The 17,453-nt window shown below is 43.1% G+C and overlaps 1 protein-coding gene across 2 annotated transcripts in view; it reads right to left on the bottom strand.

Annotated features, from left to right (window-relative positions):
• dhrsx (dehydrogenase/reductase (SDR family) X-linked) overlaps window positions 1-17,453 on the bottom strand; it is a 284,000-nt gene that overhangs the window by 11,087 nt on the left and 255,460 nt on the right. For both annotated transcript variants that reach the window (XM_072576905.1, XM_072576904.1), the window contains one exon: window positions 11,427-11,634. In XM_072576905.1, coding sequence (XP_072433006.1) covers window positions 11,427-11,634 — 208 coding nt within the window. The remainder of the gene's footprint in view (window positions 1-11,426; window positions 11,635-17,453) is intronic.

Raw genomic sequence — 17,453 nt, 5'->3', positions numbered from 1 at the left:
TACTAGATTGGATAGAGAATTGGTTGGCTAATAGGAAACAAAGGGTAGTGATTAACGGCTCCATTTCGAAATGGCAGGCAGTGACCAGTGGGGTACCGCAGGGATCCGTGCTGGGACCGCAGCTTTTTACAATATATGTTAATGATATAGAAGATGGTATCAGCAATAACATTAGCAAATTTGCTGATGACACAAAGCTAGGTGGTAGGGTGAAATGTGATGAGGATGTTAGGGGATTACAGGGTGACCTGGACAAGTTAGGTGAGTGGGCAGATGCATGGCAGATGCAGTTTAATGTGGATAAATGTCTGGTTATCCACTTTGGTGGCAAGAACAGGAAGGCAGATTACTACCTCAATGGTATCAAATTAGGTAAAGGGGCTGTTCAGAGAGCTCTGGGTGTTCTTGTCCACCAGTCAATGAAGGCAAGCATGCAGGTACAGCAGGTCGTGAAGAAGGCTAATAGCATGCTGGCCTTCATAACAAGAGGGATTGAGTATAGAAGCAAAGAGGTGCTTCTGCAGCTGTACAGGGCCCTGGTGAGACCACACCTGGAGTACTGTGTACAGTTCTGGTCTCCAAATTTGAGGAAAGACATTCTGGCTATTGAGGGAGTGCAGCATAGGTTCACGACGTCAATTCCTGGAATGGCAAACATCTGCCTCCAATCAGCTTTCGAAAGTTCTTGCCTAATACCGTCAGATGTCGGCAGATGGTTGAATTTGAATTCAATACAAAATCTGGAATTAAGGGCCTCCTGTTGACTGTGACACCATTGTTTATTATTGGAAAAAACATCTAGATTCACTGATGTCCTTGACAGAAGGAACCTACCATCCTTGCCTACTCTGGCCTACATGTGACTCCAGAACCACAGGAATGTTTTGACTCTTAACTGTCCTCTGGGAAATTAGAGATGGGCAATAAATACTGGCCTAGCCAGTGATACCTACGTCCTGTGAATGAATAAAAACAATCTTGGAGGACTTATCCAGCGAGCCAATACAAGTAGAACTTAGGTATAAGAAAGGGACAATCACTATGATGGGGTTACACTATTTGTCTCCAATAGCCAGCAAGAAATAGAGGAATGGAAATGTAAGCAGATCATGGAAAGATTTAAAAACAACAGGGTTGTGGTAGTGCATGTTTTTAATTTCCCCCCTTTTCAGTGGAACTCCCATACTGCCAGCGGCTTATATGGAGAAGAATTTGTTAGGTGCATCCAGAAGAGATTCCTGGAACAGTATGTCGAAAGGGAAGGGACTATATTGAACCGTGTATTGGGGAATGAGCCTGGCCATGGGAGCAAACCTCCAGTGGGGGAGCCTTTTGGGAACAGTGATCATAATTTTAAGATCAGATTACCTAGAGTATGGAAACAGTCCCTTCGGCCCAACAAGTCCATACCGACTCTCCGAAGAGTAACCCACCCAGACCCATTCCCCATATGTACCCCTGACTAATGCACCTAACACTATGGGCAATTTAGCATGGCCAATTCACTTAACCTGCCCATCTTTGGATTGTGGGAAGAAACTGGAGCTGGAATTAAACTCGGGTCCTGGTGCTATGAGGCAGCAGTGCTAACCACTGAGCCACTCTCAGTAATGGAAAAGGATAATACTGACCCTCGAATGAAAGTGCTAAATTGAGGCAAGATTAATGACAACGGCATGAGGCAGGAACTGGAAAAATTAGACTGGGGGCAACTGTTTCAGGGTAAGTCGACATCTGATATGTGTGAGTTTTTTTAAAAACCAGTTGACGAGAGTTCAGGACCAGGATGTTCCTGTGAAGATGAAAAATAACGATGGTAAGATCTGGGAACCTTGGATGATAAGAGATGATGTAGGTTTAGTTAAAATGAACAAAAGAAGAACACGTAAGGTTTAAGAAACAGAAATCAAAGAAGACCCTTGAGGAAATGTCCTTGACAAGTAGAACACACCAGATGGCCTCCTTCTTTAGAGACCGCAATTTCCCTTCCCACATGGTTACAGATGCCCTCCAACGTATCTCGTCCACATCCCGCACCTCCGCCCTCAGACCCCACCCCTCCAACCATAACAAAGACAGAACGCCCCTGGTGCTCACCTTCCACCCTACCAACCTTCGCATAAACCAAATCATCTGACGACATTTCCGCCACCTCCAAACGGACCCCACCACCAGGGATATACTTCCCTCCCCACCCCTTTCCGCCCTCCACAAAGACTGATCCCTCCGTGACTACCTGGTCAGGTCCACGCCCCCCCACAACCCACCCTCCCGTCCTGGTACCTTCCCCCGCCACCGCAGGAATTGCAAAACCTGCGCCCACACCTTCATCCAAGGCCCTAAAGGAGCCTTCCACATCCATCAAAGTTTTACTTGCACATCTACCAATATCATTTATTGTATCCGTTGCTCCCGGTTTCCTCTACATTGGGAAGACTGGGCGCCTCCGAGCAGAGCGCTTTAGGGAACATCTCCGGGACGCCCGCACCAATCAACCACACTGTCCTGTGGCCCAACATTTCAGCTCCCCCTCCCACTCTGCCAAGGACATGGAGGTCCTGGGCCTCCTTCATCGCTGCTCCCTCACCACCTGACACCTGGAGGAAGAACGCCTCATCTTCCGCCTCGGAACACTTCAACCCCAGGGCATCAATGTGAACTTCAACAGTTTCCTCATTTCCCCTTCCCCCACCTCACCCCAGTTCCAAACTTCCAGCTCAGCACTGTCCCATGACTTGTCCTACCTGCCGATCTTCTTTTCTACCTATCCACTCCACCCTCCTCCCTGACCTATCAACTTCATCCCCTCCCCCACTCACCTATTGTACTCTATGCTACTTTCTCCCCAACCCCACCCTCCTCTCATTTATATCTCCACCCTGCAGGCACTCTGCCTGTCTTCCTGATGAAGGGCTTTTGCCCGAAACGTCGATTTTACTGCTCCTCGGATGCAGCACTTCTCATCCAGAAATAAGATTAAATGAGAATCCCAAGTCATTTTAGCCATATATGAAGAGCAAGAGAGTAACAAGGGAAAGGGTAGGTAAAAACAATGAGTGCAGATGCTGGAAACCAGATTCTGGATTAGTGGTGCTGGAAGAGCACAGCAAATCAGGCAGCATCCAAGGAGCAGCGAAATCAACATTTCGGGCAAAAGCCCTTCATCAGGAATAAAGGCAGTGAGCCTGAAACGTGGAGAGATAAACTAGAGGAGGGTGCGGGCGCAGGTTTTACAGTTCCTGTGGTGGCAGGGGGAAGTGCCAGGATGGGAGGGTGGGTTGTAGGGGGGTGTGGACCTGACCAGGTAGTCATGGAGGAACGGTCTTTGCGGAAGGCGGAAAGGGGTGGGACCTTTCCCTCCGTGACTACCTGGTCAGGTCCACGCCCCCCCCCCCCACAACCCACCGTCCAATCCTGGCACTTTCCCCTGCCACCGCAGGAACTGTAAAACCTGCGCCCACACCTCCTCCCTCACCTCTATCCAAGGCCCTAAAGGAGCCTTCCACATCCATCAAAGATTTACTTGCACATCCACTAATATCATTTATTGTATCCGTTGCTCTCGATGCGGTCTCCTCTACATTGGGGAGACTGGGCGCCTCCTAGCAGACCGTGTTAGGGAACAATTCCGGGACACCTGCACCAATCAACCACAATGCCCCGTGGCCCAACCTTTCAACTCCCCCTCCCACTCTGCCGAGGACATGGAGGTCCTGAGCCTCCTTCACCGCCGCTCCCTCACCACCAGACGCCTGGAGGAAGAACGCCTCATCTTCCGCCTCGGAACACTTCAACCCAAGGGCATCAATGTGGACTTCAACAGTTTCCTCATTTCCCCTTCCCCCACCTCACCCTAGTTCTAAACTTCCAGCTCAGCACTGTCCCCATGACTTGTCCGGACTTGTCCGACCTGCCTATCTCCTTTTCTACCTATCCACTCCACCCTCTCCTCCTTGACCTATCACCTTCATCCCCTCCCCCACTCACCCATTGTACTCTATGCTTCTCTCCCCAACCCCACCCTCCTCTAGCTTATTTCTCCACGCTTCAGGCTCACTGCCTTTATTCCTGATAAAGGGCTTTTGCCCGAAACGTCAATTTCGCTGCTCCTTGGATGCTGCCTGAACTGCTGTGCTCTTCCAGCACCACTAATCCAGAAAAGGGAAAGGGTAGGTTCACTCAAGGACAAAGGAGGGAATTTACATGCAGAGCTAGAGGAAGTGGGTGAAATGCATCAATATTCATGAAGGAGAAATATGTGGATGATAGGTTTAGAGAGGGTTTGTTGATATTGTGGGGCATGTCAATATTAAGAAGGAGAAAGTGTAGGGTATCTTGAAAAACATTAGGGTGGTTAAGTCCCCAGAGCGTGATGGAATCTATCACAAGATGCTGAAATAGGCAAGGGAGGAGATTGCTGGGTCTTGAAATAGACCGTTGATTCTCCTTGCCACAGGTAAAGTCCCATGTTTACTATCCTTAATCAGTCAATTCTTCTCAATGTAAGTAAATCCTGTCCTTAAGAATCTTCTTCAATAATTTGCAATTTTCGCCCAAGGATTTTGATGTTTGCTGTTACCTAATCTTTGGCACAGTTAGGCTCATTTGTGGTTTTGCAGATACAGAGGGTTTACTGAATATAAAATTATGAGAGGTAGGGACAGGGCAGATTATTGGAGTCTCTTTCCTAAGGTGGAAATGTCAAATACTAGTGTGCAAAGACTGAAGGTGAGAGGGGCAACATTTCAAGGCGATGTGTGAGACATTTCCTTTACACAGAGGATAGTAGGTGTTGGGAACACGCTGCTAAGGGAGGTGGCAGAAGTAGATTCAACAGCAAAATTTAAGAGCTGTTTAGACAGACATCTGAACAGGCAGAGAATAGAGGGATGCAGATCAAATGCAGACAGATAAGATTAATTTAGAATTGCATCATTCACATTCCAAAGAACCCCCACAATGTGGAAACAGGCCATTTGGCCCAACATGTCTACACCAATCCTCCGTAAAGTAACCCACCTAGACCCATTCCCTTACCTTACTACTCGACATTTATCCCTGACTAATGCACCTAACCCACATATCCCTGAAAAACTATGGGCAATTCAGAATGGCCAATTCACCTTTCTGGATTGTGGGATGAAACTGAAACACCCGCAGGAAATCCATGCAAACACGGGGAGAATGTGCAAAGTCCACACAGACAGTTGCCCAAGAGTGTAATCGAACCGGGGTCACTGGTGCTGTGAGGCAGAAGTGCTAGCCACTGAGCCACTGTGCCAAATTGATTGCATGGCATACAAGAAAAAGAAGAAGCTAAGTAAAGGCAGAGGGGAAGCACCCCTAATTAATTATATTACTGGTTCAATAGTAGTAGATGGTTCAGGAGGTTAGGTTTGAACAATCTGTTTAAGTGGACATGCTTTGAAGATGCCGGTGTTAGACTGGGGTGTACAAAGTTAAAATCACACAACACCAGGTTATAGTCCAACAGGTTTAATTGGAGGCACTAGTTTTCGGAGCGTCGCTCCTTCATCAGGTGGTTGTCACAATTAAACCTGTTGGACTATAACCTGGTGTTGTATGAGTAGAGATCAGGAATAAGCTAGATTTGGGATGATCTATAGGTCACCAAACAGTATTCACAATATAGGAGGAATCCTACAAGAAGAGATATTGGATGCTTATAATAAAAGAGAAACAACAATTGTGGGTGATTTTAATCGACATTTACATTGGAAAAATCAAATTGGTTAGAGTAGCCTCAATGAAGAATTCACAGAATGATTGTGAGATAGTTCCTGTTCTGTGATCTATGTTCTACTTCACTCTTCTCCAGCCCTCACACAGTCATAGAGATGTACAGCACAGAAACAGACTCTTCGGTCCAACTCGTCCATACCAACCAGATATACTAAAGTAATCTAGTCCCATTTGTCAGCATTTGGCCCATATCCCTCCAAACTCTTCCTATTCATACACCCATCCAGATACCTTTTAAATGTTGTAATTGTACCAACTTCCACTTCCAACAGCAGCTCATTCCATACACGCACCACACTTTGCGTGAAAAAAGTTGCCTCTTAGATCCCTTTTAAATCTTTCACCTCTCACCTTAAGCCTATGCCCTCTAGTTCTGGACATCCCCACCCCAGGGAAAAGACCTTGTCTATTTATCCTATCCATGCCCCTCATGATTTTATAAACCTCTATAAGGTCACCCCTCAGCTTCCGACACTCCAGGGAAAACAACTTCAGTCTATTCAGCCTCTCCGTATAGCTCAAATCTTCAACCCTTGTAAATTCTTGTAAATCTTTTCTGAACCCTTTGCAATGAAATAACAATCCCACCTCTGTTAATGTTATGGTATCCAAACAACCAGCCAATAGGGTTTCTTTGCGATAAATTTAACAATAACTTTAACTTTATTAATTTAAAGTTTAGATTAGATTAGATTAGATTTGATTACTTACAGTGTGGAAACAGGCCCTTCGGCCCAACAAGTCCACACCGCCCCGCCAAAGCGCAACCCACCCATACCCCTACCTTTACCCCTTACCTAACACTACGGGCAATTTAGCATGACCAATTCACCTGACCTGCACATCTTTGGACTGTGGGAGGAAACCGGAGCACCCGGAGGAAACCCACGCAGACATGGGGAGAACGTGCAAACTCCACACAGTTAGTCGCCTGAGGCGGGAATTGAACCCGGATCTCTGGCGCTGTGAGGCAGCAGTGCTAACCACTGTGCCACCGTGCCGCCCACAATTTAATTTAATTTAATTTAATCCCATCTAAAACCCCCCTTGCAGATTTTCACCCTTTGAGATGTTTTAAGCACTGGTAGAGTTTCACTACATTAATTGCATTATAGATTTAGAATCAGGATAGCCAGACCTTAGAGGTTAAAGATCATTAAACTTCAATTGCTGCAAAGAAACTTCATGCCAATCCTTAAATGTTAATGGGATCAATTGAAGCCAACATTACAGATCGAGCACGTTCCAGAATCTTTTCTTCTAGCTTGTTTGTCTCTGTTATTTGCTCTGTAAATAGGGACAATGGGAAAAGGAGGGGATTGTTTACAATATAGCACCTGTCACAATTCCAAGATATCCCAAGGATCTTTACAATCAAGTAAGTGTTTTCAAAGGACACTAACTGTTGCAATATAAGAAAATGAGAGTGAACCAACTCATAGCAAGCAGCAGTTTAATAATGACTGAATAATCTGCTTGCACAATGCTGATTGAGGGATACGTATTGGTCAGGGCACTATAAGTGAGTCTCCTGCTCTTCTTCATAATAATGCCATGGTATATTTTACACTTGAGAGAGCAGAAGGGGCTGTAATTTAATTTGAGATATGGTATCTCAGAGTGTGCACACTCCCTTCGTACTGCCATTGAGAGTCAGCCATTTGAATTATTGCATTGACAGATCTAATTTGAGTCAGGAAAGGGTGCCAGCTACTGAGCCACAGCTGCCACATGGCAGAGTGAGGCTGGTATGCAAAGAATGGTCAAATGGACAAGGTGCCAGAGGGAAAACAGCACAGCAGAAGTCAGATCCGGGCAAGAAGCACTGCCTTCAGGAAAGGATGGGAAAATATCAGAATGAAAAAGACTAACCCTATGTTCTGCATGGGTTGTATTGCTTCAAGGTGGGTCACTGTTGCCCTGAGTTGAGTAGCAGTTCCAAACTGTCACACAATGGTTGCAATTCAGGGGACCAGAACTGGTAGCAACCACATTGAAAAAAGACCCTGAAGGACATTCATCACTTAGAATTCAGGACATGATTTCAGGATCTGTCATTCGTTCGCCCGTCTTTAGCTCTTCGCAATTGACAAAGCTCTTTGAGTTCTCCTTATTGTGTAAGTGATAAGATAAGTGACGGATCTGTCATTTTTTTTATTACTGGCAATAATGAATAGGAAATGTGGCACACTTTAAGAGATAAAAGGTCACAGCACCAGGAGAAGCTGGAATTTAAACACAGCTAATTAATACTGTCTGCTTCAAATGATCACAATAATATGATAATCTAACTCTTTGGTGCTTTTTGCATTAATCTGCAGCGAGTGATATTTAACAGCCCAGTGAAGGTGAAACTTTACCATTATAGCAAGAAATGGATAAATAAAACTCTTGTTGGAAATGCAATCATTACTAATGCAAGCTTGAATTAGACTCTGATGTTTTGGGACTGTTTTCAGTTTAGGATAAAATAGAGAAATGAACGGGGTCATGCAATCCGCTTTGAATTCTGCTGACAGTGAACATGGTGTTATTCTTAAAGATGAGGTGGTTTTCAAGCAGGTTGTTTTAATAGGAAGAAGATGCAAAGTGATTCACAATGGCATAAGCATCTGGGCTGAAAGCGGGCAGATTATTCATTTCCAAAGTCCCAGGAATGTGTTAAGAAGGCCAGGTTTAACAAACCTAATAATAAAAAAAAATTGCACATCCCTCAATGCCTTTTAGAAGGAAGTGGTGGGATATCTTCTCCAACCACAATAATCCCTGAATTTTACAATCAGGGCAGTTTGCATGGACTATTTCCCTAAAAGTTAATGCCATACATAGATTTCAGTTAACACTTAACTAGTATTGACCTATTTCGCAACTGTTCATTCTTGATGTGTGTGAATTTAATAGGGACTCTCTTTTCGCAGTGTTTAATCCTTGCTTAGTATAACATATCTACAAAAAATGTGAATGATTAATATATTTTTGACATAATCACAAATCCTATAACTTGTAGGTACAGCTTCAAACTCAAAATAAGGAATTTATGTCGAATATCACAGCAAAGAAACAGTCCATTTGACTCAACAGGTCCATGATGGTGTTTATACCAAACTCAAGCCTCCTTCTCCAAACTTAAATACCTTAACTTGTCAACAGAACATCTATTACTTTCTCAATTAAGTCTTATCTAGCTCACCTTGAAAGCATCCATGCTGGTTATCTAAGCTTATCCTTTTGACAGTGAGCTCCACATCCTAATGACCTGTCTTGATAAAGACATTTCTCCTGAATCCCCAAATGAATTGATTACAGACTATCTTATATGTAGAATTCATGTCCAGTCACCCCCAGCAAATGGAAATTTCTTGTCCCTGCTTATAAGTCAAATTCTTTCCAAACCTTAAAGACCTCTATCAGGCCTTCTCTTTTTCCAGAGAAAAATGCCCACTTTCTTGATGAGTATAACTTCTCCATTTTGGTATCATTTTGGTTATTAAACATCTGTTGATGGCTCTGTGGTAAAATTGTGGGCTCCTGATGTTTTCTATGGGCAGAACAAAGAGGGTTTCTTCATTTAATTATACAACTGATGTGAGAGTCCTGCTGCCAACTTGCAATGGAATGTACTCCAAAAACTCCCTTAAGTATTCTTCTCGCACACATATGGTGTGACAGTGGAATGAGAAGTGTTTACTATGGAGAAGGATGTGGAAGATAGAGAACTTGGGGAAATAAATACCAACATCTTGAAATGTGTCAACGTTACAGAGGATGTGCTGGATGCCATAAAACACATAAAGGTGGATAAATCCCTGGAACCTGATCAGGCGTACCTTAGAACTTTGTGGGAAGCTAGCAAAGTGATTACTAGGTCCCTAGCTGAGATATTTGTATCATCGATAGACATAGGTGAGAAGCTGGAAGACTAGAGGTTGACTAACATGGTGCCACTATTTAAGAAAGGTGGTAAGGAAAAGCCAGGGAACTACAGACCAGTGAGCCTAACATCGGTAGTATGGAAGTTGCTCGAGGGAATTCTGAGGGAGAGGATTTACATGTATTTGGAAAGGCAAGGACTGATTAGGGATAGTCAACATGGCTTTGTACATTGGAAATCATGTCTCATGAACTTGATTGAGTTTTTTGAAGAAGTAACAAAGACGATTGATGAGGGCAGAATGGTGGATGTGATCTATATGGACTTCAGTAAGGTGTTTGACAAGGTTCCTCATGGGAGACTTATTACCAAGGTTAGATCACATGGAGTACAGGGACAACTAGCTTTTTGGATACATCACTGGCTCAAAGGTAGAAGACAGAAGGTGGTGGTGGAGAGTTGCTTTTTAGAATAGAGACCTGTGACCAGCAATGTGCCAGAAGAATCAGTGCTGGGTCCACTGCTTTTCAACATTTATATAAATGATTTGTATGTAAACTTAGGAGGTATGGTTATAAGTTTGCAGATGACACCTTTAGAGGTGCAGTGGACAGCAAAGACAGTTACCTCAGAGTACAATGGGATCTTGACCAGATGGCCCAATGGGCCGAGGAGTGGCAGATGGAGTTTAATTCAGATAAATGAGAGGTGCCACATTTTGGAAAGGCAAATCAGGGCAGGTGTTATACACTTAATGGTAAGGTCCTGGGGAGTGTCGCTGAACAAAGAGACCTTGTAGTGCAGGTTCATAGTTTCTTGAAAGTGCAGTCCTAGGTAGACGGGATAGTGATATGCCATCCTTTATTGGTTAGTGCGTTGAGTAAATGGGTTCGGAGGTCATGTTGCGGCTGTACAGGACATTGGTTAGGTCAATTTTGGAATACTGCATTCAATTCTGATTTCCCTGCTATAATAAGGATGATGCGAAATTTGAAAGGGTTCAGAAAAGATTTCCAAGAACATTGCCAGGATTGGAGGATTTGAGTTATAGGGAGAGGCTGAATAAGCTGGGGCTATTTTCCCGAGAACACCGGAGGGTGAGAGGTGACTTTATAGAGATTTATAAAATCATTAGGGATGTGAATATGGTGAGTAGACAAGGTCTTTTCCTTGGGGTTAGGGAGTCCAAAACTGGAGGGCATAGGTTTAAGGTGGGAGGGGAAAGATTTAAAAGGGACCTAAGGAAGAACCTTTCCACACAGAGGTAGGGTGCATGTATGGAATCACCTGCCAGAGGAAGTGATAGAGGCTGGCACAATAACAACATTTAAAAGGCATCTGGATGGGTATATAAATAGGAAGGGATATGGGCCAAATCTGGCAAATGGGACTGGATTAATTTCAGAAATCTGATTGGCATGGATGAATTGGACCGAAGGGTATATTTCCGTGGTGTACATCGCTCTGACTCTAAGTAAGAGCATCCTTTCATCTCACCCTACTTTGCCACACCTGCACTTTCATTTCTCTCTGAAAGCATACCTGATTGTGATTTGAGACGGTCTATCTGAGTAGTATCCCCAGGTAACTCTTTACAAAATCCATTCGCTGCAGAATGAAAATATTCTATTTCAATTTTATTTCCCTATTTATTTCAAACCACTTGCTTTTTGATCTGTCTCCCCACCATGAACAACGCAACCTGCATGGATTGTATTGCGACTGGCTTGTGGTAAAAGGTGACTGAGTACACAATTCCTAAATGATAATTGTTAATGAAAAGATTCGATACCTTGAAGAACAACCAGGATGTTAACCACTTGCACAGTTTGAAGAGCCAGCTGGTGTGCTTGTAGAGATCAGTGTTGACAACTCCTGGGTCCACTACATTTGACGTCACATAGCTCCCCTCAGCTGTGAGGCGCTGCTGCAGTTCGTATGAAAAGAGGACAAGGGCAAGCTTGCTCTGCGCATAAGCTCCATGGGGAGAATAATGGCGTCTGTACGTAGAAAATTGAACAATTCTTAAGGGTTGATGCCAAAGCATTGATTAGTTAATACATTTCCAGAACAAAACTCAGATATATTACTCTTCTGTTACAATCACAGATATAGGTACTGTATTTGTATTATTTTGTTTTAAGCAATTCTCTACTGCAGTCTCCTTGAGTTGCATGGTCCCAATGGTACACCGATACACAATACGTTAATTGTGTAAAAATCCAAAAGAACTGCGGATGCCGTAAATCAAAAGCAAAAACAGAAATTGCTGGAAATGCTCATGGCAGCATCTGTGAAGAGAAACTAGGAAAGGTCACTGGACACCAGGCAACATTTCCAGCAATGTCTGTTTTTGTTTCTGACGTTAATTGTATACAAGTCTGCACTGTATTTATAAGTAATCCATTATCAAGAACGTCATAGCCAACAACAATCCGGGTCTCATTCAGCAGCTCCACCCACCGCTTCAAACCTGCCCCTGCCCCCCCCACTCCAGGATATTTATCAACAAGAGTTATGATCCAAGTAGAATTGGATTGAAGCTGAAGTTAATTGCAAGGTTTTAGGTGTCTCAGACCATGAGGCTTAACAAGCATTATGTTAAAGCATTGTCACTTTCATTCTCTGTGCTTTTATGTGATGCTGGTAAGGGCAGGATTTCTTGCCTATTCCTAATAGCTCTCTGTTTCACTTATTTACTTGCTTGTGCTATTTTAGATAGTAGTTCAGAGTCAACCAAGTTTCTGTGGATCTGAAGTCACCTTATGGCCTGATTGGGTAAGGATGACAGATTTCCTTCTCTGGAGGATAGATTGTCAAACAAATCAGCAAAGTTTTTATGGTCATCAAGATTGAAACTAGATTTCAATTCCAGACTTATTAATTGAATTTAAATTTAATTTGAATCCACATCCTGAGAAAATTAGGCCTCCAGAATAATACTGCAGTCACATTACCAATACCTGTATGGCAGACAGATAGATTTTTGGGATGTATCTTTAAGGATAGCTCGGCATTTCATGAAGCACACCTTCACAAAAGTGGCAATGGAAATTTGGAACATCCTTACACAAAAGACAACTGAGCCTGGGTGAGGTCAATAGAAAGTTTTAAAATTGCAATTGTTAGATTTTTGCCAGACATTAAGGGTTAGATAATCAAGGGGGGAGGGGTGGTAGATGGGAGTTAAAATGCAGACCTTCAGTGAGCTAACTAAATAGTGGGAAAGGCTCTGGATGCTAAAAGAATTAATGCTCCAATGTTGCACAGCTAACACAGTAAAGGCACAAATGAGAAATACTATGTTAGTGCCTTGCAATTAAATGTCTGAAAATTCTGCAGCTGTTTCAATAGGTACTGAGTCAGCTCACTGCAGTCTTAGTGATAAATCCTTAACAGTCTCAGCCATTCTAAATTAAATTCTTGGAAAATAACGTCCTAGCAACTCAACTGATTTCTATTCAAAGTAATGCAGCCTCGTTTGCATTGCGTAATATGCACAATCTAAAGATGTCATGCAATTCAAACAGGTGGCTTTATCTCTTTACTTCACATGCTGTAGAGATTACTTCAACCTCCACTAGATTTGTGGGCGGCACGGTGGCTAGCACTGCTGCCTCACAGCACCAGAGACCCGGGTTCAATTCCCGCCTCAGGCGACTGTCTGTGTGGAGTTTGCACGTTCTTCCTGTATCTGTGTGGGTTTCTTCCGGGTGCTTCAGTTTCCTCCCACAGTCACAAAGATGTGCAGGCCAGGTGAATTGGCCATGCTAAATTGTCCGTAGTGTTAGGTAAGGGGTAAATGTAGGGGTATGGGTGGGTTGCGCTTCGGTGGGGTGGTATGGACTTGTTGGGCTGAAGGGCCTGTTTCCACACTGTAAGTAATCTAATCTAATTAGTAAATCAGCCCTGCCTTGAAATAAAGCCACCTCTGGAGACAGAAAGGGTTAATGGGCTTTATTTTCCAGTCAGAGGCAGTGGGCCTGGAAGTACAAAAGCAACTTTATGAGGTGGGGTGACAGCATCTCAGAACTAACCTATGCCCGATCGATAGGCTGGATGCAGAGTTCAGGAGTGTGTGCTGAGAGCCAACACCACTGCCCTTGTATCCGATTTGAACCGTACCTTCCCCCAACAACACTCCCGTGACCACAGAACTCTGCCACAAAATTCTTTCCTGATTCCTTCTGTCTTGTGCTCATGGTTGTTCCTCTGGCACTTCCATGGGTGAGAGCTACCAGCTTCTGAGAGGCTAGCAACCCTCACTGGGAGAAACGCTGTCCCACTACAAGTTGATTTCAGAGGAAGGCCCACTACTGGCCTCTACACCACCTGATTGAAAGAAGGCACATGAGTTCTTTTGAAGAGTCAGTTCGGGCGTCTTGTCAAGTTTGAGTTAGTGAATAAGGAAGACAAGCAGGAGGCTGGAAGAACACAGCAAGTCAGGCAGCATCAGGAGGTGGAGAACTCAACATTTCGGGTGTAACCCTTCTTCAGGATTAGGGGTGGGGGTGAGGGGAGTTGCAGATAAAGGGAGTGTGGTGGGGGAGGTTTTGGGGGGGGGGGAGAGTTGGCAGGGTGGTGTGGTAGTGACAGGTGAACACAGGTAGAGGGTACGGTCTTGTTGGTCAATGGGAGGAATTAATCTGGTTGGTGGCTGGAAGGAAGAGCCTACATGTAAGTGGAGTGGAAGGGAGGGGCTGGAAAGGGAGTCGGGGGATAGGAAGGGAGGTGAACAAGTGAATGAAATGTCTGGAAACTGTTTCTTGAGCTTGCTTTGAGCAAGATTGGCATAGTTTAGAAGGCCAAATTTGTTACAGGATTGGATAAAAGAATTAAAGAGCTAAATGGCTGAAGGATCAGGGTCAAGTTTGTGCATTGAGCAGACTTTTTCTCATTTCTTTTCTGGAGCATGTTAGTATAACTGGCAAGGTGAGAACTTACTGCTCATCCCCAACTGCTGCTAAAGTGTAATGAATAGCGAACCAGTACCCAATCAACATTTGTTTCTTCAAACTAGGGGAGACATCCAGTCATTATTTGTTACATAACCTGAATATTGCAGAAACAGAGAGCTTTTCATCTTGCACTCATCAGGACAAGTACAAGAATGCAAAATTACAATCAAGCACAATAATGTATACTAGAGGAAAAACTTGCTAACCATTCTTGAACTTGTCTTGATAAGTGCAAGGTAAGAAACTCTGGTCATGTATCTATTGCTGAAAAAAAAGTCAAATTAAATCTCTAATTTTTCCCAGTTTTAATAAAACATCGTAATTGTCCTGAACCAATTACTTTGCTTCTCTCTGCTGTCTGACTGGCAAAGTATTTCCAGCATTTTCTGGATTAATTTCAGAATTTCCATTTTCTTGCTGTATATCAGTCACACATACACTGCCACATCCAGTATACACACACCATTATATCCTGTATTCAGCAACATGCTAGATACTAAAATAACTTCACAACACCAAACATAAGGGAACAATTACGTATTAATCAGCACTGTTAGTGGAACAATTTACCAGTGTTGTTTGATGAGTCAGCTCTTATACTTGTAATTAATGACAAAATAATTAACTATGAATGGAGTTGATATATTGGATTTGCTACAAGAATCTAATTCAAGGATTTGAATGGGTCCTGAGAAGAACTTAGAGGCAATAATTTAGTCAACAGAATTTAGACATCCCAAACAGTGAACAATTGATATCTGGAAGGGATTATAGACTGATTTCCAAATTACTCGCTAATGTGTACTGTGTCAGATCCACTAATGCTACAGCTTGACATTTCCCCTGTCTTCCTGCTAAATACTCAGCAATAACAATATGACCAGGATAAGGGTAGGCTATTAGGTTGGGCTCCTCCTGTGCCCAGACTGACAAGATTGAAGGTTGTTTCACAGCAGCTCATTGCATTAGCAGACATAGTAAATTATGAAGCCACTGATAGAAGCTGGGTGTTGTTCTGGAGACTTTCCAACTATTACAACTTTTGTAGATTTTAATAATACAGCCTCAGGCACACAGATGAATTGTAAATATGAATGAAAAAGCTAAGGAAAGCTTCTCACACCATGAGGTGTTCCCTGACCTGGGACATCATAAATTTAAATATTTTTCAATAATTTCTAAGAACTCAATGTCATATTCCTTAGCACTGACAACACCCAGCTCTATCAACAATGCTTTCCTGATCATTATTCGGCTCTTAATTCCAGATTTTTGTTGAATTCAAATTCCACCATCTGCCATGATTGGATTCAAACCCAGGCCCCCAGAACATTACCTGGGTCTCTGGAATAATGGTCTATTGACAATATGACTCAGCAACTGCCTTCCCAAGACAGTGTTTCTCAATCTCTTCACTACTCAGATTTGTCAAGGTATAATTTGAAACCCAGCAGTGAATGAGCAGAAATTTCCTCCAATTAAATATCCTTTTCTAGGCTGCTGTTTCACTTTTGCAATCTTAGCGTCCTGTTTAGCCCCAAGCTGAAGTTTTGTTTCCATGTCAGTGCAAACAAGGAGCAGAGGTTTAGTAGTAATACCACTGGACTGGTAATCCAGCTCCTCAGGCTAATGTTCTGGGAACATAGTTCGAGTACTGGTGCAAGAGATGGTGAAATTGCATTTGGTGAAAAGGAAATCTGGAATTAAAACTAGCCTAATAGTGACTATATGTAAGCATTGCTGATAGTTGTAAAAACCTATCTGGTTCACTTTAAGGGAGGAAAATCTGCAATCTTTATTTGGCCTACACATGACTCGAGATCCATTGTAATTAACAACTCTTGCGGTGATTAGGGATTGGCAAAAAGAACTGATCCAGCCAGAAATGTCCAGAAAAATAAAAAATAATTTTAAAAAGACGCAATAAACTAAAGGACTTCCTTCTGTCCTCTCCATCACTACAAGTGTCTGGGTAACATAGACAGCGAAAGGCAAACTTTTATCCATATTCTTGGTGCCATGTTTTCCTTGTCAGCCTGCCAACCTCTTCTGACTGTAAACCTGAATTTATCCAAACTCCTGCTGTCCCTTTCACCCCTGACCCACATTGACACCCAGTCCTATTTAAAATTTATTTTAAAATTTCCATCCCTGAATTCAATTTTCTTTGGTAATGGTCTTATAATGAAATATCTTACCATGCTAAAGGTGCTACATAAACACCAGTTGTTGTTATTGTCTCTCTGTGGGATTGTCCCAGTTTTCCTACATAACTAGAATCAATGCAAATCAAAGGTTTTTATTGTGCGCCAAAGATTTTGAGATATCCACAAAAAGTGGACAAATCCATCCTGGCTAATTAATCTCTTTCAGAATGTTCTTGACCATGCGCAAAGTGATGGAAGGGGTTGTCTACTGTGCAGTCAAGTGGCAGTTATTTAAAATCTACTTGCTCACTGATGCTCAGTTTGGGTTTTGCCAAGGCCACTCAGCTCCCAGCCTTATCATAGCCTTGGTACAAATTGGACAAAAGAAGTAAATTCCAGAGCTGACTGGTCCTGATGTTAAGGTAGCACTTGACTGAATGTGGTTTTAATGAGGCCGAGCAAAATTCAAGTCAGTTAGAATTGGAGACAATGACTTCACTGGCTACAGTCAGGCTAAACACAAAAGAAGATGGTCTGAGGACAGTCATTTCAGCAACAGCATATCATTGTAGCAATTCTTCAAGGTCGTTCCTAAACCTTCAGCTACTTCATCAAGGACCTTCACTGTTTTGTAAGGCCTGAAATAAGGGTGTTCATAAAGGATTGCACAGTGTTCAGCACTATTCCCAGTCTCTCACATGCTGTAGCCGTGGA

The sequence above is a fragment of the Chiloscyllium punctatum genome, chromosome 9 (genome assembly GCF_047496795.1).
Source record: "Chiloscyllium punctatum isolate Juve2018m chromosome 9, sChiPun1.3, whole genome shotgun sequence".
Classification (NCBI taxonomy): domain Eukaryota; kingdom Metazoa; phylum Chordata; class Chondrichthyes; order Orectolobiformes; family Hemiscylliidae; genus Chiloscyllium; species Chiloscyllium punctatum.
The sequence above is the reverse complement of the archived record's forward strand: the minus strand, read 5'-3'. Positions and strand labels throughout refer to the sequence as shown.